This window comes from Ranitomeya imitator, chromosome 5, assembly GCF_032444005.1.
Source record: "Ranitomeya imitator isolate aRanImi1 chromosome 5, aRanImi1.pri, whole genome shotgun sequence".
Taxonomy (NCBI): Eukaryota; Metazoa; Chordata; class Amphibia; order Anura; family Dendrobatidae; genus Ranitomeya; species Ranitomeya imitator.
This window is the reverse complement of record NC_091286.1, coordinates 27,338,940-27,359,926: the sequence shown is the minus strand read 5'-3', so window position 1 is coordinate 27,359,926 and position 20,987 is coordinate 27,338,940. Positions and strand designations below refer to the sequence as shown.

The window sequence follows — 20,987 nt, the reverse complement described above, 5'->3', positions numbered from 1 at the left end:
GGTTCCGTAGAGGGATCCTTGATGCCACATGTTTGGTTTATTGCCCCAATGAGGTTCTGGACTGTCTCACTCATGGTGGCGATTTGGTTAGGATCCAGCTCCGAAGTATCCTCCGAAGGCGCATCAGATAAAGCCTCGCCTGACTCAGGGGAGGAGGATCGGTGGGACACCAACCGCGGGGGAGGGCCGAACGGCGAGATGGAGCGCGAAGAGGACTCAGACCGACGTTCCTGTCTGGACCTTTTGTGGCTTATCAAGGAGGGCTCGGGCGGCGGTTCCTGCGACCCGCTGGCCACTGCAGGCGTCTGCAGGGGTAACCGATCCAGCACAGACACTAGGGTTTGAGATACCCGTGTTAAATCGGCCACCGATTGTGACAGAGAGGCGGCCCAGCCTGGGATGGGGGGATCACTCTCGGGCGGAACAGCCGGGGGATCCTGGGCGGTGGGAACAATCGGGTTGCTGCAGGACTGACACAGCGGGGAGGACTGACCTGAGGGAAGTTTGCTGTTACAGGACGAACATGCAAAGTACGTGACTAAGGCAGAAGATGAAGAGGTAGGGGGACGAGAGCGGCCCCCTTTAGAGGTAGACATTTTTAGGGACCCTGAAGATGCCAGTATGTTAGGGGACAGTGGGCAGAGGGGGGTGTCAGTCTGCAGTGCAGCTACTCACGGACCCGGTCCTGGAAGATGTCCCCCTTGTCGATGGAGTGCCCTGAGGAGCTGTATTCAGCGCAGATAGAGCTGTGCCCACAGAAGATGCGGGTGCGCTTGCGAGAGCTGGTGCTGCTGCCGGTACAAAGCGGTGCTCACACCAGACGAGTGTCCCAGGAGGAAGGGGGCGGAGCCAGACGCAGGGGCGCCGGTAGGCAGGGCACAGTAAGTCGGGCGGGAAAAAGCCCGCCCGCAGAACCGGAAGTGAGGAGCCGAGAAACCGGAAGTAGGCCCCGGCCTAAGCCGGAACCTAAATTAGAGGCCGCCGCCGCCGGAGAAGGGAACTGCGGCGCCGGAGCAGTGCGCCGCAGGGACTGAGAAGAGCGGCAGCCTGCTGTCCGGGAAAGCGGAAGTGGCGGGGTCGCGGCGCCAGAAATAGGCCCCGGCAGAAGCCGGGACCTAAATTAGAGGCCGGCGCCGCCGGAAAATCGCGGTGCCGGAGCGCCGCCGGAGAGTCGCAGCGTCGGAGCGCCGCAGAAAGTAAGTGGCACGGCATCCTGCCAAGGACGCCGTGCAGACACAGGACGCATTGTGGCCCCCGAGCAGGGAGACCGCAGGGGGAAGCGGCGCGGCAGCCTGCTAGGCTGTGACTCTGTAAGGGGCTGTGCGGCTGCAGGGAGAGAACTGCGGCCGCTAAGGAAGAAGAGCTTATGGCTGTCCTTGGGATCCCTCTAAAATAAACGCCATGAGGGAGGACAGGGGGACATCTGGAGAAAATATCCCGGGGGAATGGAGGGGAAATACTCACCTAAACATCCCACGCCGTTACTAACCTGAGGGGAATGAGACGTCCACGGAGCTGTGATGGACGTCCTCGTCTCCTCCAACCGACAGGCTCTGGTAGGCGAGTGGGTGGGGGACGGAGCCAGGACCGGACTTCTGAGCACGCTTCTGTGCTAGGATCTTGGTCCTGGAGAGGGATCTATGAGGATACGGGGTGGCAGTACACGCCGTACTCATAGTCCGCATTGTGGGAATACAGGTGTGACTGCTCACCCTGTATCCCTCCGGAAAAAACCTGAAAAGAAACGACGCACATTGAGGTAGATAAGGGTCTAATGAAAGACCCGTGTCCACCTCCTACTGACACTAAGCTAAACTGAAGAGTTTAATGCCAGTCGGTGGGGTGTACACTGCAGAGGAGGAGCTAATTTTTTTTTATTTGCATAGTGTCAGCCTCCTAGTGGCAGCAGCATACACCCATGGTTCCGGTGTCCCCCAATGAGAGGCGATAAAGAAAAGTAAAAGACGAGTCAATAGGAGAAAGTTCTTGGATTTGTTAACAGAAATGTGGAAAATTAATTTAACCCTTTCACGACATGCGCAGTAATAGTACGGCGCATGTCGTGTCTCCCCCTTTGATGTGGGCTCCGGCGGTGAGCCCACATCAAAGTCGCGACATGTCAGCTGTTTTGTACAGCTGACATGTGCGCGCAATAGCGGCGGGTGAAAACGCTATTCACCTGCCGCTATTAACCTGTTAAATGCCGCTGTCAAACACTGACAGCGGCATTTAACCGGCGCTTCCGGCCGGGCGGCCGGAAATGATGTCATCGCCGACCCCCGTCACATGATCGGCGATGCATCAGGAAGGTAACCATAGAGGTCCTTGAGACCTCTATGGTTACTGATGCCGGCCTGCTGTGAGCGCCACCCTGTGGTCGGCGCTCACAGCACACCTGCATTTCTGCTACATAGCAGCGATCTGATGATCGCTGCTATGTAGCAGAGCCGATCAGGCTATGCCAGCTTCTAGCCTCCCATGGAGGCTATTGAAGCATGACACAAGTAAAAAAAAAAAAAATGTTTTTAAAAATATGAAAAAAATAAAAATATATAAGTTTAAATCATCCCCCTTTCGCCCCATCCTAAATAAAACAATTAAAAAAAAAAAACCTACACATATTTGGTATCACCGCGTTCAGAATCGCCCGATCTATCAATAAAAAAAAGCATTAACCTGATCGCTAAACAGCGTAGCGAGAAAAAAAAATCCGAAACGCCAGAATTACGTTTTTTTGGTCGCCGTGACATTGCATTAAAATGCAATAACGGGCGATCAAAAGAACGTATCTGCACCAAAATGGTATCATTAAAAACGTCAGCTCGGCACGCAAAAAATAAGCCCTCACCCGACCCCAGATCACGAAAAATGGAGACGCTTCGGGTATCGGAAAATGGCACTTTTTTTTTTTTTTTTTTTTAAGCAAAGTTTTGAATTTTTTTTCACCACTTGGATAAAAAATAACCTAGTCATGTTAGGTGTCTATGAACTCGGAATGACCTAGAGAATCACAATGGAAGGTTAGTTTTAGTATTTAATGAACCTAGCAAAAAAGCCAAACAAAAAACAAGTGTGGGATTGCACTTTTTTTTGCAATTTCACCGCACTTGGAATTTGTTTCCCGTTTTCTAGTAAAAGACATGGTAAAACCAATGGTGTCGTTCAAAAGTACAACTCGTCCCGCAAAAAATAAGCCCTCACATGACCATATTGACGGAAAAATAAAAAAGTTATGGCTCTGGGAAGGAGGGAAGTGAAAAATGAAAACGCAAAAACGAAAAAGGGCCGCGACTTGAAGGGGTTAAGGCATGGATTACAATGAACAATTTCTGCACATCCAAGATTAGGATGTCGGTAAAAAAACAAAACAAAAAAAAACAATAATGTCTGGTACCAATAAATGTATTATTTCATACCTGAAGGGCTCATACGTCTCATCACAAATATAAAAGCCCCTCCGCTGCAGCTGGATGATGTCTCCTTTCTTCAGGGTCTTCAGACAGGGGTCTCCGAGCATCACTTCTTCTTGCTGAAAAGAATCGCAATATAATCAGTGATAAGTGGACCTTTACCAAAAAGGAAAAAAAAAGAAAAAAAAAAGGATTTTGGGTACTCGCCATAAAATATCTTTTTTGGAGCCTTCACTGGGGGACGGTTTCCTGCGTCCCCCAATAAAGAAATACAGAAAAAAGGTTTTGCTTTTAATATGTATTACTGGCACCCAATGTTTACAATGCTAAGCAGCTCAGTGTGGGGGTGTCATGATCCAGACATTTTGAGTCCTGTCTTCCCTTTTCCTGGTCTGATCATGTCAGGGGTTAACTTTTCTCAGTCTAGTCTCGGGTTTGCTATTTATCAGTTATAGCTTCTGCCTATGGTGTGAGTAGCTGACTCCCCATTCCAACTCAGTGTCTTCCCTTCGTGTTTGGACTCTCTAGTACTTGACTGATCTGTCTTTTGCTCCTGGTACTTCTGCTTCCGCCTGGTATTGACCCTCTGGCACATCGACGTGACAATCAGTGAAATCAGTGGTTCACGCCATCTAAGCGGGCAAAAATGCTGAGCTCAGAGATTGGCTGCAGCATTGTCAACGTGGCACAAACGCTGCAGCCAAATAATGGAGACGGGAGCAGTTGAAAATTGACGAACGCCGTACCCTGCAGTCTCATGGACAATGGATGGAGCGGAGGGCGAGAATGTGCGCCTCTACTACGCTCACCCCCAGGCTCAAAGGCGAGTTACTCAGTAAGTTATTCTTTATCCTATGGATAAGGCATAACTTTACATTCTGGGGATACCACTTTAATCTCATAGATGTCCAATATGGAGACCCGCCGTTAACATTTACATAAATAAGATTTTTTTTTTTTTTTTTTAATGCCCGGTAAGGCTAAGTTCACATTTGCGTTGTGCGGTGCAGCGTCGACGACGCAACGCACAACGCATATGTGAACGCATGCACAACGCAGCATTTTGTGATGCATGCATTCATTTTTGCATGCTTTTTGGCGCAGAAAAAACTGCATCATGCAGTGTCTTCTGCGCCCTGACAGTTGCGCCAAAGTGACGCATGCATCACAAAACGCAAGAGCAACGCATGTCCATACGCCCCCCATGTTAAAGGGAACCTGTCTCCCCGTTTTTTCAGATTGAGATAAAAATACTGTTAAATAGGGCCTGCGCTGTGCGTTACAATAGTGTATGTAGTGTACCCTGATTCCCCACCTATGCTGCGAAATACATTACCAAAGTCGCCGTTTTCGCCTGTCAATCAGGCTGGTCTGGTCAGGTGGGCGTGGTGACATCGCTTTTTTCTTCCCCAGCTTTCCGTTGGTGGCGTAGTGGTGTGCGCATGTCCAAGTTCTGAATCCACTGCGCACACGTGAAGAAACAGCGCGCGATCTGCGCTATTACCCCTGTCATCGGTGGGGGCGGCCATCTTCCTGGGGCCGCGCGTGCGCAGATGGAGTGCTCTGCTGCACGGGGCTTCAGGAAAATGGCCGCGGGATGCCGCGTGTGCGCAGATGGAGATCGCGGCGGCCATTTTCCTGAAGCCGAGATGCAAACTCTGCTTTTGGAAAATGGCCGCCGCGATCTCCATCTGCGCACGCGCGGCATCCCGCGGCCATTTTCCTGAAGCCCCGTGCAGCAGAGCACTCCATCTGCGCACGCGCGGCCCCAGGAAGATGGCCGCCCCCACCGATGACAGGGGTAATAGCGCAGATCGCGCGCTGTTTCTTCACGTGTGCGCAGTGGATTCAGAACTTGGACATGCGCACACCACTACGCCACCAACGGAAAGCTGGGGAAGAAAAAAGCGATGTCACCACGCCCACCTGACCAGACCAGCCTGATTGACAGGCGAAAACGGCGACTTTGGTAATGTATTTCGCAGCATAGGTGGGGAATCAGGGTACACTACATACACTATTGTAACGCACAGCGCAGGCCCTATTGAACAGTATTTTTATCTCAATCTGAAAAAACGGGGTGACAGGTTCCCTTTAAATATAGGGGCGCATGACGCATGCGTCACCGCGGCGGCTGTGCCCGATGCAACGCTAATGTGAACGTAGCCTAATAAGGGTTTTTTGCCAGGACGGGACGGTTGTGGTCACCTTGCTGCTCCGGTTAATGTACTGTTTGAAGTCTTCTTCTTTCCCCAGGACGGGTTTTGTGATCAGATGGTCGTAGTTGACACAGACTGTTGGGGTTAATGGAGCTTTATGAGTGTCGGCCAGCCACGTTATCTTGGTGGTTTTCTTGTAGTCTTTGTTTTCCAAGTTGAGTTGGGCATCGAGAGACGTTATCTTCCCACTGGAGTCTCTGTAGATGAGAAACCGGAAGTCTAAATTAACGGTAACCAAAGCAAAAATAAATTAGGGTCTCAGACGTATGTATGCAGTTTTGTATCAGCATAAATCTATGAGGTCACATCTGCACAATCGGCAGGTACCTACTGAATATCGGGTTGGCGCCTGATACTTTCCGATCATGGAGGTTTGCCCAACCCAATGTCACCTGTGCCGATCACCTCCCATTGTGGAAGTGAGCAGCGCCCCTTTAAAATTCTTTACCGGTGGGGCGTGGCTATGTAAGCCAAGAGAGAAGACGCACCTTTTGGAGGCTCCCATTATCCTGATCTGAATCCGGCCATTTATCCCCCTGAACTGCAGCTGCACCGGCTGAGGCGGTGCTCTGAAAGCTCGGGAGACCGGCGACCCCCCCGGGTGGCGGCGGTGGAACGCTGGAGAGCCGATATCTGTGGCGGCCTGGAGGAGCGGCGAGGTCCCTGGGCTGCGGCGGCCATCTTTAAGCGCGGCTCCGACGGGCGGGACGCAGTGCCGGCGGCGGCTGAAGCCGGGTGGATCCCCCGGGGAGCACGGCAGGCACTTACATACAGCGGGGACGCTGTGGAACATCGAGGAGCAGGAGACAGGTGCCGGGTCTGGAGCGGCGGGCGGGCCCTGGGAGACGGCGGCCATTACCACAGCGCACTCTCCAGCAGTAAGGAGAGAGGCGCTATATAGCAAGTCTGCGGTGCATTCAGGAGGTGAGCTACCGGCCTGAAACACTAAAAGGGGCAGAGCGGTGTGCGCCCTGGAAAATTGGGCCCTGCACTCCCCTTATCAAAACCCCTGCTTGCACCATTACTTTGGAGGGATCGTTCCCCCCTCCCTGCTGTTCTTCCTGGGGAACTGTGGCTGCTCTGGGACACAGTGCCTGGGCAAACTCCTAAATTGATACATTTGCAGATATCTGAGACTCTTTGCTTGGTTTGCTGCCTCTCGGGGGGTGCATCCCGGTGTTTGGCCCTGTCCGGTCTGCTAGTGGAGAATAGACTGCCATAATAATAAATTTGGTCATTTGGTGGGGATCTTCTGCCAATCACCATGCATCATCCTAAAGGAGCGGGGGCTGCTGACAAGTTGAGGAAATATGCCAGAGAAGATGCCCCAGATAATACACGCTCTCTCAGAAATAATCCCACGCAGAGTCAACGCAAAAATCGTCTTTCTGACAGCAATGAGGAGGGAGAACAAGACGAACTGACTCTTAAACAAGCATCTGAGCAGTTGATGCAGGCTATATCTCTCACCAGGTCCTCTCTCACTGAGAAAATAGAAGACGTGCATACTGAAGTGGGCCGTCTGCGACAAGATATACAAACTATGAGAGGGCGTATTTCAGAGGTTGAAACAAGGGTGTCTCAGATAGAGGACACCATTGCCCCAATGGAGGCTAAGTTATCAAAGGCCACTGGCTCTGTGAATGCCTGGAAGCAAAAGGCAGATGACCTGGAAAACAGGCTGCGCCGTAATAATATCCGAATTATTGGCCTACCAGAACGCTCGGAGGGTCAGCAACCTGAGCAATTTCTAGAGGACTGGCTTAAAACCTCCCTGGGAGACGGATTCTCCTCAACATTTTCTGTGGAAAGGGCCCATAGGGTCCCAACGAGACCTCTTCCTCCTGGAACTCCGCCCCGACCCTTTCTGGCACGTCTCCTTAACTGCAGAGACAGGGATGCAATTCTTCGCTTGGCAAGGCAGAAGGCCCCTATTAAATTCAATAACGCCACTATATCAATCTTCCCGGACTTCTCTATGGAACTTCAAAAGCAGCGAGTTCGATTTATGGAAGTCAAAAAGCAGCTCAGGGATAAAAACATCATTTACTCCATGCTTTATCCAGCTCGACTCCGTATTGTTCATGAAGGCTCCTCCCTGTTCTTCACTGACCCGGCGGAGGCGGTCGAATGGTTACGGTCATACAAGGGGCCTAGTACCCCGGACTCTTGAGTAGCTCTTTCTATCTGATGGCAACACAATCTAGAGCTCTCTATGTGGGTGCTGAGTTTGTCAACTATACCGGACGCTGATTCCAGTGAGGGTATCCCCTATTCTACTCAACTATAGGAGTGTAGGATTACACTCCTCCACTGTTCAAATGTTGTTTGGTTTGGTATTTTACACCAGTTTCAATTTCAATTGTTTGTTATGTTTATTAGTCGCCAGTGATAACCTTATGCTCTGTATGATGTTCCTGATTCCCGCCCAGGCTGTGGTGTATGTTATGCCTTTTCCCGAACGTAGATATGGGATCTGAGATTGTATGTATGACGTGGAACATACGGGGTATTAAGACTCCTCGAAAGAAAATTAAGGTATTTTCACAAATTAAAAGGTATCATCCACATATTGTAGCACTTGTGGAGACGCATTTGACCAGAGACACAGCTAAGTGTACGCAAAAGCCGTGGGTGCAGTGGTCCCTTCACGCATTTCACACCAGTTACTCCAGAGGGGTCTCCCTGTTGGTACATAGGAATGTCAGGTGGGAGGCTAGAGAGTCACGACGCGATCCTGAGGGTCGCTTTGTTTTTGTTCATGCCTTTATTAATATGAAGGAATATGTGATATTATGTGTTTATAACCCACCCCCGGCCGGCATATCGGTTCTCCGCATGGCACTGGGTTTCTCCCTAAATTATCCTAATGCTAGTGTTATCTGTATGGGAGACTTTAATTTAGTCATGGATAATCTTAAAGACAGACTGAGACTAGACGGCGAGATGTCAAGGGGGCCCCTTTCTCAATCTCCCTCTCAATTGGCATCATTTATGAACGGTAGCGGATGGTTAGACCTATGGAGAATACGTCACCCTGAGATAAAGGAATATACTTGTCATTCTTCAACTAGACAGTCTCTATCCCGTATAGATTACATATTTGGATCTAGCGACCTAGCACTGTGGGTGAATAGTGTCGAACATGGTAGCAGGGGGATATCAGATCACAGCCCAGTTGTTCTCAAACTTAAATACGGTCAGTCAAATAATAATATACCTTGGAAATTGAATCCCTTCTGGCTGAAACTAATAGATGCTAGTGATAGAACGGTTGATCAGTTAAACTGCTTTGTCTCTACTCACCCAGACCCCTCGAATCTCAATCTGTTCTGGGACACTCTAAAGGCATATTTGAGGGGATGTCTGTCCTCTACAATCTCCTATATAAAGAGGGTGACGGCGGGGGAAGATGACGAGATTGAGCGACGGCTGAAGGACTCGGAAGCCGCCTATGTGGCCAATCAAACTAACGGCAACAGGGTGGAGTGGCTCACTTCCCAAAGATTATACACCCAAAATATAGACACTAAATCAAAACGTAAATTATTTTTTACCCGTCAGTCTTATTTTGAAATGGGGAATCAGGCCAGTAAACTCCTAGCTTTTTTGGTACGTCAGCATAACACCTCCAACACGGTACTACAGATTCGGACACTCGATGGTTCGTTGGTATCCTCCACCGAGGAAATTCTTCAAAGTTTTTGTAATTACTATAAGTCACTGTACAAATCGGGTAGTGGTCTTGGGGTCCCTGAATGTATAGACTATCTATCAGACATGGCATTCCCCTTACTGAGCCCAACCCAGCAAGCTTTTATGGAAGCCGAGTTTACTCTGGAGGAGGTGGAACAGGCTATAATGGATATGGCCATCGGGAAGGCCCCTGGACCTGACGGGTTTCCCGTTGAGTTCTATAAAAAATATCGGGACCACCTGGCACCACTCTTATTGAAGGTGCTTCAGAATATATGGGAGGGAGAAATTATGCCTGAAACATTTTATGATGCAAATATCATTGTACTTAAGAAGGAGGGAAAGGACCCCTTGGAATGTGGATCATATCGCCCCATATCATTGGTGAACGTAGATTATAAAATCTTCACTAAAATATTGGCCACTAGACTAAATACAATCATATTAGATCTTATACACCCAGATCAAACAGGCTTTATGCCTGGGAAAAGTACCTCTATTAATATTCGGCGGGTCCAATCAGTGATTCAATATAGCTCCCTAGAATTGGATAATAACTGGGCTCTGGCATCCCTAGACACAGCTAAAGCGTTTGACTCCCTTGAATGGCCTTTTCTTTCTGCATGTCTGCAGAAATACGGTTTTGGAGATAAATTCATTAGAGGGATAGATACACTATATAGGAATCCTAGGGCACGGGTAATTGTGAATAATTCTATCTCTGATTCTTTTACTTTACATAGGGGAACCCGTCAGGGATGTCCTCTGTCCCCGGCCCTCTTTGCCCTCGCGATAGAAGCATTGGCAATACGCATAAGGTCTTCCACGGATATCAAGGGAATAAGTATTGCGGATCGTGTAGATACCATCGGTCTATATGCTGATGATATGATCATATTTATGGATAAAACAGAAGAAACACTACCGCGAGTAATAACGACTATAGATAATTTTAGCAAATTCTCTGGTCTCTATATCAATTGGGATAAGTCTGCTCTGATGCCTCTGTCTCATGCGCCGATGCCCCGTCTCGAAAATCTCTCGTCACTACCTGTAGTCTCCAATTTCAAATATCTAGGAATACATATGTCTCAATATAGTCAGCTGGACCTACGACTTAATATTTATCCACTATTGGACCTGGCCAAATCTAAATTCATAGCTTGGAGCAAACTCCCTCTCTCCGTTGCAGGTCGCATTAATTTAGTTAAGATGATATTGCTCCCCAAATTTAATTATTGTCTCCAACATAGTGCTGTGCCAATACCCAAATCTTTCTTTGCAAACTTAAACTCCCTGACCACGTCCTTTATATGGGGGAAGACTAGACCCAAACTCAAGCTATCTACTCTACAGAGACCGACAAGGGGGGGAGGGGCAGCCTTACCAGACTTTTATCTATATTATCTTGCTGGGCAGGCTAGGGCGATAAGCAAATGGATGCCTAGCAACTCCCTACCTAATTCAGAAAGCCATATAATCCATTCTGCCCGTATTGACTGTCCACTGGGTTTTTTGGAAATGGAGAAAGTCAGTGCTCCCCGTTTGCTGCCATTGCTTCGACAAGCGAGATTAATATGGAGACAAATTAAAAAAGTTATTAAATATACAGATATAATAGCCGAAATGCCACTGTGGTATAATAGTTATTTTCCAGAATTACTAAATCACCCGTCTACTGAGTTCTGGATCTCATGTGGTGTTCTCTCGGTAGGTAATTTGTATAACCAAGATGTTTTTGTGTCCTTTGAACAATTGCGGGATACCTGCAATATCCCAAGATCTCAATTCTTCCGTTATTTACAGCTGAGGTCAGCTTTCCAGTCACATATGCGAAATGCAGGTGCAGGTCGAGCAATTTCATCTTTACCCCTTATAGGCATTCTCAAATCACAGGGTCCTCAGGGGCTCATTTCCTCTTTATACACATACCTATTATCCGTGGGAGATGGGCTCACTATTAACACCTTAAAAAAGAAATGGGAGGGACTCCTTCCCGATACACTGGGAGAGGAGTGGGAAGATATTTTGGAATCTCCAACTAAAGTTTCTCCCTCAGTTAACAATAGGATGACCCAGCTATATATTACATATCAGACTTATCTGACTCCGACACGACTTTTTAAAATGGGCCGCCTTCAGACGTCAGACTGCTTACGGTGTCACGCACATGATGCGGATTTTACCCACATGATATGGCGGTGCCCGGTAATCCTTCATTATTGGAAAGAAGTCACGACATTGTTAACGTCTTTATTGTTAATCCCTGTCCCACTTGAACCATTGACTTGCCTATTTGGGGTGTGGGATACAGAGACCTGGGATCACCATACTGGGATCTTCCTTCGAGAAACGCTCTTCTTAGCACGAAAGGTACTGGCATTAAGGTGGATGGGTGGCTCCTCCCCGTCTCTCAGAGCTTGGATTGACCTGGTGAACTCGGTTATCCCATATGAAAGAACACTGTACCATAATAGAGGATGCCCAGGTAAATTCGAAAAAATTTGGGGTAGATGGAACTCATCTCATCATACTCTGTAGTCTGCGTGGATTAGATATATGCACGGGGAGGAGGGCATGGGGTTTGGGGACATCGTTGCAGAGCAAACTTGAATCTGTTTTCTTTTGGCGACTTATTACTAAAGGTTAAAGTTGTTTAAGTTGTATAGTAGGTATTTTGTAGGTACTAGTGATTCAACATGCACAGTCTATTGCCTCTGAACTTTGGATGCGATGATGTTTGTAATCATTTGTATCTGATGGTATGTTTAATAATGATAAATGTAATATGTGCAATGTTTGTCTATTCTGAAATTAATAAACGAATTTAAAAAAAAAAAAAATTCTTTACCGGTGGATTTTGGTGATGATGAGATTCCCCCAGTTGATAAAGGTGACCATCTCTCCCTCAGACAGAGTCTCAGCATCGGCTCCTTCTATAAGGACTCGGGGGCCGTACCATACAGATTTCACACCGACCTCCGCATTCTAGAGAAGTGAAAAAAAAAAAAAAAAGGAAATCATTTTACAACTTTACCTGCGCTGATTCATTGTAGCAAACCACCACGGCAGGAGAGAGCGCCCATTGCCAAGGCACAACTGAAGCAAACCCACAGCAAATCAGATGTTACTTTGGAGTAAAATGCGCCCAAAAAGGAGCAAATACACTGATAAATGTGGGGGAAAAGTTTATGAGAGAAGTTGCTGAAACTTTCTAAAAACGAGGATTAAACTTTCATCCTCCGAAATCTAACAGCAAATGAATATTAGTGAGGAATAGAATGGACGGATTTACATAGTTCTTTCCGTGAAATGCGGGCTCTGTCCAGTCCTGCCCTACACAGACAGCTCACGGATGTGGATGAGCACTTTGTAATACCTAGTCTTCCCTGCGGGAGCGCTGTAGAGAAATTAAACACTTACTGCCAGATTTCCCTATAGATTACACATGATTTCAGGAGGAACCAGAAGGAGGACACTGTTTGGTCAATGGGAATTTGTGTATCTTCCTAACAAATAGGGATTTTCTAAAGCCCAAATCCCGCGTTAAAAAGAATGATAGCGCGTGGAAACCTTTGGGTGCTTGGCCACTTCTGTCACTCCTTCCTGAGCCCCGGGGATGTTGACTGGAACGACTTGGCTCTTCAGTAAAGCGTTGTACCGCGGGGCAATAGGGTCAATCACCTGGCGGAGGCAAACACAGGAGGAGGTGAGATGCCGTCATGTACTTTTCTTACCATATAAAAAGGCGGGATATTTACTGGTCTTGAGTGCTCAGGACAGAAGTGTCGGCGGATGATTGCAGACGCTCAATGGGGGTCTCCAGAAAAATCACCAAAACAGATCTCCCTGGACTAGGTCTTCAGGTTTTCTGCATTGTACGCATCAGTAAAGGGAATTATTCAAACCATTCAATAAACTATGGGAACTTAAAGCGGATCTGTCACCAGTATACCAGTACAAACTGCATACAGTATACAGATCTACTGGACCTGATGGGGCTGGTACTCTTACTGTGAAAATCCATGACAAAATAGGGATTTTTGTGTGTACTCACCGTAAAATCCTTTTCTCCGAGCCACTCATTGGGGGACACAGGACCATGGGTTATGCTGCTGTCACTAGGAGGCTGACACTAAGCTGAGACAAAAAAAGGTTAGCTCCTCCCCTGCAGTATACACCCTCGTACTGGCTTCCAGACACCCAGTTTAGTGCAAAAGCAGTAGGATATTAACAATATAACAAGTAACATTAGAATATAACATGTCAAACAAACAGTCAAGATCAAAAAAACAAGGTCACGAGCCGAAAGGCTACCAGGGTGGGTGCTGTGTCCCCCAATGAGTGGCTCGGAGAAAAGGATTTTACGGTGAGTACACACAAAAATCCCTATTTCTCCTTCGCCTCATTGGGGGACACAGGACCATGGGACGTCCCAAAGCAGTCCCTGGGAGGGAAACAATACAACCAAATAACTCCGTGTACCATCTGACTACAAATGCGCAACGGCCGCCTGCAGGATACGCCTGCCAAGGGCCGCGTCCGCAGAGGAGTGAATGTGAACATTGTAATGCTTTGTGAAAGTATGCAGGCTGGACCACGTTGCGGCCTTGCAAACCTGCTCCGCTGTAGCCTGGTGCCGGATGGCCCAGGAAGCACCCATCGACCGAGTGGAGTGAGCTCTAATCCCCGCCGGGATAGGACTGCCCCTGACCCGATAGGATTCCTGGATAGCAGATCGGATCCATCTGGCTATCGTGGATTTAGACGCAGCCAAACCCTTTCTGTGACCCTCCGGGAGCACGAAAAGGGCGTCCGATTTTCTGAAGTGAGCCGCTCTGGAAATGTACCTCCTGAGGGCCCTTACCACGTCAAGAGTATGGAGAGCCTTCTCGACCCTATGTTTGGGCTGCGGGCAAAAGGAGGGAAGAATGATGTCCTCATTAAGGTGGAAAGATGAGACCACCTTCGGAAGAAACGCCGGAGAAGGACGTAGGACTACCTTGTCCTGATGAAAAGCAAGGAAAGGAGCCCGGCAGGATAAAGCGGCGAGCTCTGAAACCCTTCTGATGGACGTCACCGCTACCAGGAAGGCAACCTTCCAAGAGAGGACAGAGAGCGGAACGTCTTGAAGGGGTTCGAACGGTGGTTCCTGGAGAACCCCCAGGACCAAATTGAGATCCCAGGTCTCTAAAGGCATCCTGTAGGGAGGAACAACATGGGAGACTCCCTGAATGAAAGTCTTGACCTGAAGGTTGGTGGCGATCCTACGCTGGAAAAGCACGGATAACGCTGAGATCTGACCTTTGAGGGAACTCAGAGCCAAACCGGAGTCCAGACCCGACTGAAGGAAATTCAAGATGCAAGGGATAGAGAAAACGAGAGGAGGGTGACCCCGGAGCCTGCACCATGAGAAGAAGGTTTTCCAGACGCGGTGGTAGATGGAGGCGGAAGACGCCTTACGAGCACTTAACATGGTGGGGATGACCTGCTGAGAGAAACCGGCGCGAGTTAGAATCCAGGTTTCAACAGCCACGCCGTTAAACGTAGGGCCCCTGAGCTCTGATGGTAGATCGGTCCTTGGCGAAGCAGGTCTGGGCGGTCTGGCAACCGCAAGGGAACGTCGGCTACGAGCTGAACGAGCTCCGCGTACCAAGCGCGACGAGGCCAGTCTGGGGCGACCAGGATGACTGGAACTCCCTCCGTCTTGATCTTTCGGATCACCCTCGGCAGCAAGGGAAGGGGAGGAAACACGTATGGGAGCTGAAATTGATGCCACGGAGAGATCAGCGCGTCCACTCCTATGGCCTGGGGATCCCGAGATCGAGCAATGAAGTTGTGGACTTTGGCGTTCAATCTGGACGCCATCAGATCCACGTCCGGGGTCCCCCAGCGAAGACAGATCTGGAGAAAAACCTCTGGGTGGAGTTCCCACTCCCCCGAGGCAAGGCCCTGGCGGCTCAGGAAGTCCGCCGCCCAGTTCTCGACTCCCGGAATGTGCACCGCAGAGATGATGGAGTGGTTGGTTTCGGCCCAACGAAGGATGAGGGAGACTTCCTGCATCGCTGCCCTGCTGCGGGTACCCCCCTGGTGGTTGATGTAGGCCACCGCCGTGACGTTGTCCGATTGGACTCGTACTGGGTGACCCGCGAGCAGGGCGTGAAAGCGACTCAGAGCAAGTCTGATAGCGCGGATCTCCAGGATGTTGATGGGAATTTTGGATTCCCGAACTGTCCATCGGCCCTGGGCAGAGTGGTGGAGGAACACCGCCCCCCAGCCAAGAAGACTGGCGTCGGTAGTTACCACTAACCAGCGGATCGGGAGGAAGGACTTCCCCTGGAGAAGAGATGGGCCCAGGGTCCACCATACGAGAGATTGTCTGACCCGCGGGGACAGGGGGCAAGGGTGGTAGAGAGATGAGATACTCCTGTCCCAGTTGTCCAGCAAAGCCTGTTGCAAGGGACGGAGATGGAGTTGAGCAAAAGCAACTGCTTCGATTGTGGCAACCATCTTTCCCAGGATCTTCATGGCGAACCGAATGGTTCGCGGGCGGGGATGACAGAGCGTTCGGGCTCCCTTCTGAAGCGCTTGGGCCTTGGACCGAGGAAGCAAGACCAGTCCCCTCGAAGTGTCCAGGATCATTCCCAGAAAGGAGATCCGACGGGCCGGAACGGGAGCGGATTTGTCCCAGTTGATCAACCAACCTAGGCGCGAAAGAGAATCCAGGGTAATTTGGACGCTTGACTCGCAGGCTTGAAAAGACGGGCCCTTTATGAGGAGATCGTCTAAGTAAGGAAACACGACGACTCCTCGAGAATGAAGGATGGCCATGACAGCCGCCATGACCTTGGTAAATACCCTGGGCGCCGTGGCGAGACCGAAGGGTAAAGCCGTGAACTGGAAGTGGTCCTCCCGAATGGCAAAGCGGAGGAACCTCTGATGAGACGGGAAAATCGGAATGTGAAGATAGGCATCCTTGATGTCTATCGAGGCTAGAAATTCCCCTCTCTCCATCGAAGAGATGACCGATCTGAGCGATTCCATCCTGAAGTGCCGGACTCTTACGCACTTGTTCAGGAGCTTCAGATCCAAAATGGGCCGCACTTTTCCGTCCTTCTTTGGCACGACGAAGAGGTTTGAGTAGAAACCTTTGAACCTCTCGTGTTCCGGGACCGGGACAATGACCCCGCTCTGGCGGAGGCTGTGAATGGCGCAAAGAAGGGCGCGAGACTGAGCTGCCGAGCTGGGAAGACGAGAGGGGAAGAACCGAGTTGGAGGAGGAGAGGAGAACTCTATCTTGTAACCTGACGATACCAGATCCCTGACCCATTCGTCGTGCACGACGGAGAGCCAGGCTTGCTGAAAAAGGAGCAGACGGCCGCCTACTCTGATGGTATCGACTGGCGCCGTTCCCGAGTCATTGAGACGAGAATCTGGGAGGTCTGGACCCTCGGGATCTGGGTTGTCTAGGTTTCCCGCGCCAGGAAGGAATAGGCCTGAAGGAGGGACGAGCATCTCTGTCGGTGCGAGCGGATCGGTCCGATCTGGGAAGACCGGTAGGATTGGACCAGGCTGAGCTGGTACGAAAGGGCCGAAAGCGAAAGTAAGGCTGGCGCTGGAAGGCTGCCTTGGGCCTCTGTTGGGGAAGGAACTTGCTCTTTCCCCCTGTGGCGTCGGAAATAAGCTGGTCAAGCTTTTCGCCGAAAAGCCGCCCGCTTTGAAAAGGGAGGGAGATCAGAGATTTCTTAGAGGAGGAATCTGCACGCCAATCTCTGAGCCAAAGAGCCCTTCTAATAGCGATGGCGTTGGAAGCCGCGGATGCTGCGCAGTTCGCCGCGTCGAGGGATGCGAACATCACATAATCACTAGCCATGGCTAACTGCTTAGCCAGGTCCGCCATCTCGGACGGGAGGTCCTGTTCGTTAATGGATTTCGCTAGAGCATCCGCCCAGGAAACCATAGCCTTGGACACCCAAGCCGCTGCGAAGGAGGGGGACAGGGAAGAGCCAGAGGCTTCATACACCGAACGAGCTAGCGAGTCTATCTGGCGTTCGGTGGGGCTCTTAATTGACGCGCCTTCCGGGACTGAAAGAAGCGTTTTGGAAGCTAGGCGTGAGACCGGCGGATCTACTAAAGGAGGATCCGTCCAGTCTTTCACGAGATCCGCTGAGAAGGGATACTTTGATAGCAGATCCTTTTTACCCGTGAACCGCTTATCTGGATGCTCCCTGTGACGCCTGACTATATCCAGAAAGGCTGGATGTGAGGCAAAGGATTTGTGGGAACGTTTGGATCTGGTAAACGAGACCGCGTGTTCCGGAGCGGAATTAGCGTCATCCTCCACCTTAAGAGCGTGATTGACTGCTACAATGAGGGAGTCGACCGTAGCTCTGAACTCCGGAGCCTCCGGGTCCAATGATACCTCAGACTCATGTTCAGAGTCGGGAGCGCTGTGAGCCCCCAAAGAGGGTGAGCGAGAGGGGGAGCTGTCAGATTCTGAGCGGCGGGGAGAGCGTTCAGGAGAGGTAGTGCGGATCCGTTTTCTGGAAGACCGAGCCTCTTTATGGGGAGAGCGGCCCCTGCTGACCGACGATTCCCCTGCTATGGAGGGATCTCTTAACGCCTGTAACGGGTTACCTCGTTCCCCAGGAGGATTTTGAATGGATTTGATGGCGTTGGCTAAAAAATCCACGGATTGAGAGAGAGAAGCGACCCACGGGGGGGGACTAGGTACGCCAGAGTCGGTGGCGGTGGAGGGCTCCTGGGCACATGGGGCATCGCAGGCAGAACAGAGGGGGGAACTTTGAGGCCTAGGAAGAGGGGCCTGACAGGTGGTACACGCAGAAAAAAAGGTTGTATGCACCTTAGAGGATTTTTTAGATCTAGTCTGCGACATGACTCTAATGCACAAAAAGCCACAGGGGCTATAAATTGGCCTGGGAAGCAGAGGGCGGCGCTGCAGAGGAGAAGCTGACGATGTCTCCTTACCCCGGTCCTGTGTCCCGCTGTCCTGGGAAGCCGGCTGGGAAATCAGAGACAGGGAACTAGCTGCACGTGGGCGCTGTGCTTCCGAGATGCGGCAGAGCTGAGCTGCGGCGTGTCTGTGAGGACCAAGATGGCCGCCGAGATCAGGGGGGAGATCTCGGCGGCTGCGAGAAGCGCCAGGGACCGGGGGCGGCGCCGCCGATGACGCGCAGCAGTGGGCGGAGCCTATCGGCAGCGACCAGCGGCCAGGCCGAAGCCGGGGACTAAATTTGCGGCCCCGGCCTGGCGCGCGGCCGCAAAGGGCCGACGACTCGGCCCACCATACTGCGCTGCAGCCCGCCAATGTGCCAGGTTGAGGAGGAGCCCTCCGGACCGCTGAGACCCCCCCATCCCCCACGGAACACTTACCCCTGTGGAGGTGAGAGGAATCTAGCGCTTGGGAGAATAGCTGGGACGGTGCAGGGGTTGGGAAGCCTCAATCCACCAGCCCCTGAGAGAGAGGGGTGGAGAGGAACCGTCCACCACCTGAGTCACACAGAAACATTGGTGATGCAGTATGGTCTGCACGGACGCCACGGGGAATAGGGCCACTGTACAGCCGAGGGTAGAACCTGGTGGACAGGGCATATGTCCGGCAATAAAAAAGGGCCTGGCTGCAGAGGAGGGTACTGGAGGAAAACACCAGTGCTCGTCTGTATAAAAAAAGGGGAGATCGGGGCCCATTTAGGGGAGAAACCGTCGCCCAAAAAATGTCAGCTCAGGCAGTGGCTCCCACGTCGCAGGAGAGGATACGGAGAGGAGAACTCCCGTGCTCGCCTGTTGTTGGTTCGGGGGAGATCGGACCCTGAAAGGACCCGTCGCCCCCTTCGTCCGGAAAAGATAAAAAAGAAAAAATTCGTGAAATTAAAAATCAGTGTGCCTCCTACGGACACTAAGCTTAAACTGGGTGTCTGGAAGCCAGTACGAGGGTGTATACTGCAGGGGAGGAGCTAACCTTTTTTTGTCTCAGCTTAGTGTCAGCCTCCTAGTGACAGCAGCATAACCCATGGTCCTGTGTCCCCCAATGAGGCGAAGGAGAAATCTCTGTATAATCAATGCTAGAAGTTTAAAGTAAATCACCACCAACCTAGACTGACAGCTCTTCAGTGTCCCTAGTCCGGAATCAACATCCATGTTTTCTGACTGCTCCTCAGTGTCCATCCTCCCTGCTGCGGAATCTACATCCATGTTTTCTGACTGCTCCTCAGTGTCCATCCTCCCTGCTGCAGAATCTACATCCATGTTTTCTGACTGCTCCTCAGTGTCCATCCTCCCTGCTGCGGAATCTACATCCATGTTTTCTGACAGCTCCTCAGTGTCCATCTCTGCTGCGGAATCTACATCCATGTTTTCTGACAGCTCTTCAGTGTCCATCCTCCCTGCTGCGGAATCTACATCCATGTTTTCTGACAGCTCCTCAGTGTCCATCCTCCCTGCTGCGGAATCTACATCCATGCTTTCTGACAGCTCCTCAGTGTCCTTCCTCCCTGCTGCAGAATTTACATCCATGTTTTCTGACAGCTCCTCAGTGTCCATCCTCCCTGCTGCGGAATCTACATCCATGTTTTCTGACAGCTCCTCAGTGTCCATCTCTGCTGCGGAATCTACATCCATGTTTTCTGACAGCTCTTCAGTGTCCATCCTCCCTGCTGCGGAATCTACATCCATGTTTTCTGACAGCTCCTCAGTGTCCATCCTCCCTGCTGCGGAATCTACATCCATGCTTTCTGACAGCTCCTCAGTGTCCCTTCTCCCTGCTGCAGAATCTACATCCATGTTTTCTGACTGCTCCTCAGTGTCCCTCCTCCCTGCTGCAGAATCTACATCCATGCTTTCTGACTGCCCCTCAGTGCCCCTCCTCCCTGCTGCAGAATCTACATCCATGTTTTCTGACAGCTCCTCAGTGTCCCTCCAACCTGCTGCTGAATCTATACCCATCTTGTCTTATTTACAGCTCCTCATTGTCTCTCCTCCCTGCTGCAGAATCTCAACCACTTATCTTGAGAGCTCCTCAATGTCCCTACTCCCTGATGCTGATGAATTTATGCACATGTAGTCTTACAGCTCTTCAGTGCCCCTCCTCATTTCTTTTTCTGAATCTCCACCACTGACACCTCCTCAATGTTCCTCCTCACTGCTGCTGCTGAATCTAGCAGGACTGGAGGTGAATTTGGGACATCCGGTATAGCACCAAATCCCTTGTAAAGCTATAGATCTAAAAACCCAATATGCCTGAAGCTCCCCCTAGTGGTGTCTGCTGGAATTTTATCATTTAAATCAATGGTTTTGTAGGGGACTACAAGCTCTATAACCCCCCCAAAAAAATAAAATATACATAGATTTTTTTTCTTGTTTGCTGCTGACCCCCCTGCCTAGACTCAAGACCAGTTAATGGCATACATAAAAATTAATATTAAGAACGACCACTTGAAGGAGAGCGCATGCTGAACAGGCAAAGGCAAGTTGAGATCATTTCAGTATGGAGTCAAGCAGAAATTAAAAATAGAATTGCAAGACCAAGGAGGAGGTGGTGCAGGGCCTGGCTGGACCGGAAATCTGTAAAGATGGAAGAGCTGATAATGATCCAGCCAGCCCCCGAGCAGAACACAATCACAAACCCCTGGACTAAGCAAGGCTC

The 20,987-nt window shown here is 50.4% G+C and overlaps 1 protein-coding gene across 2 annotated transcripts in view; it reads right to left on the bottom strand.

The window, feature by feature from the left end:
* Positions 1-20,987, bottom strand: part of EPRS1 (glutamyl-prolyl-tRNA synthetase 1) — a 78,254-nt gene that overhangs the window by 37,385 nt on the left and 19,882 nt on the right. For both annotated transcript variants that reach the window (XM_069768477.1, XM_069768478.1), the window contains exons 13-16: positions 12,899-13,009; positions 12,177-12,313; positions 5,619-5,826; positions 3,417-3,529 (exon numbers count right to left, since the gene is read on the bottom strand). In XM_069768477.1, the coding sequence (XP_069624578.1) occupies positions 3,417-3,529; positions 5,619-5,826; positions 12,177-12,313; positions 12,899-13,009 (569 nt within the window). The remainder of the gene's footprint in view (positions 1-3,416; positions 3,530-5,618; positions 5,827-12,176; positions 12,314-12,898; positions 13,010-20,987) is intronic.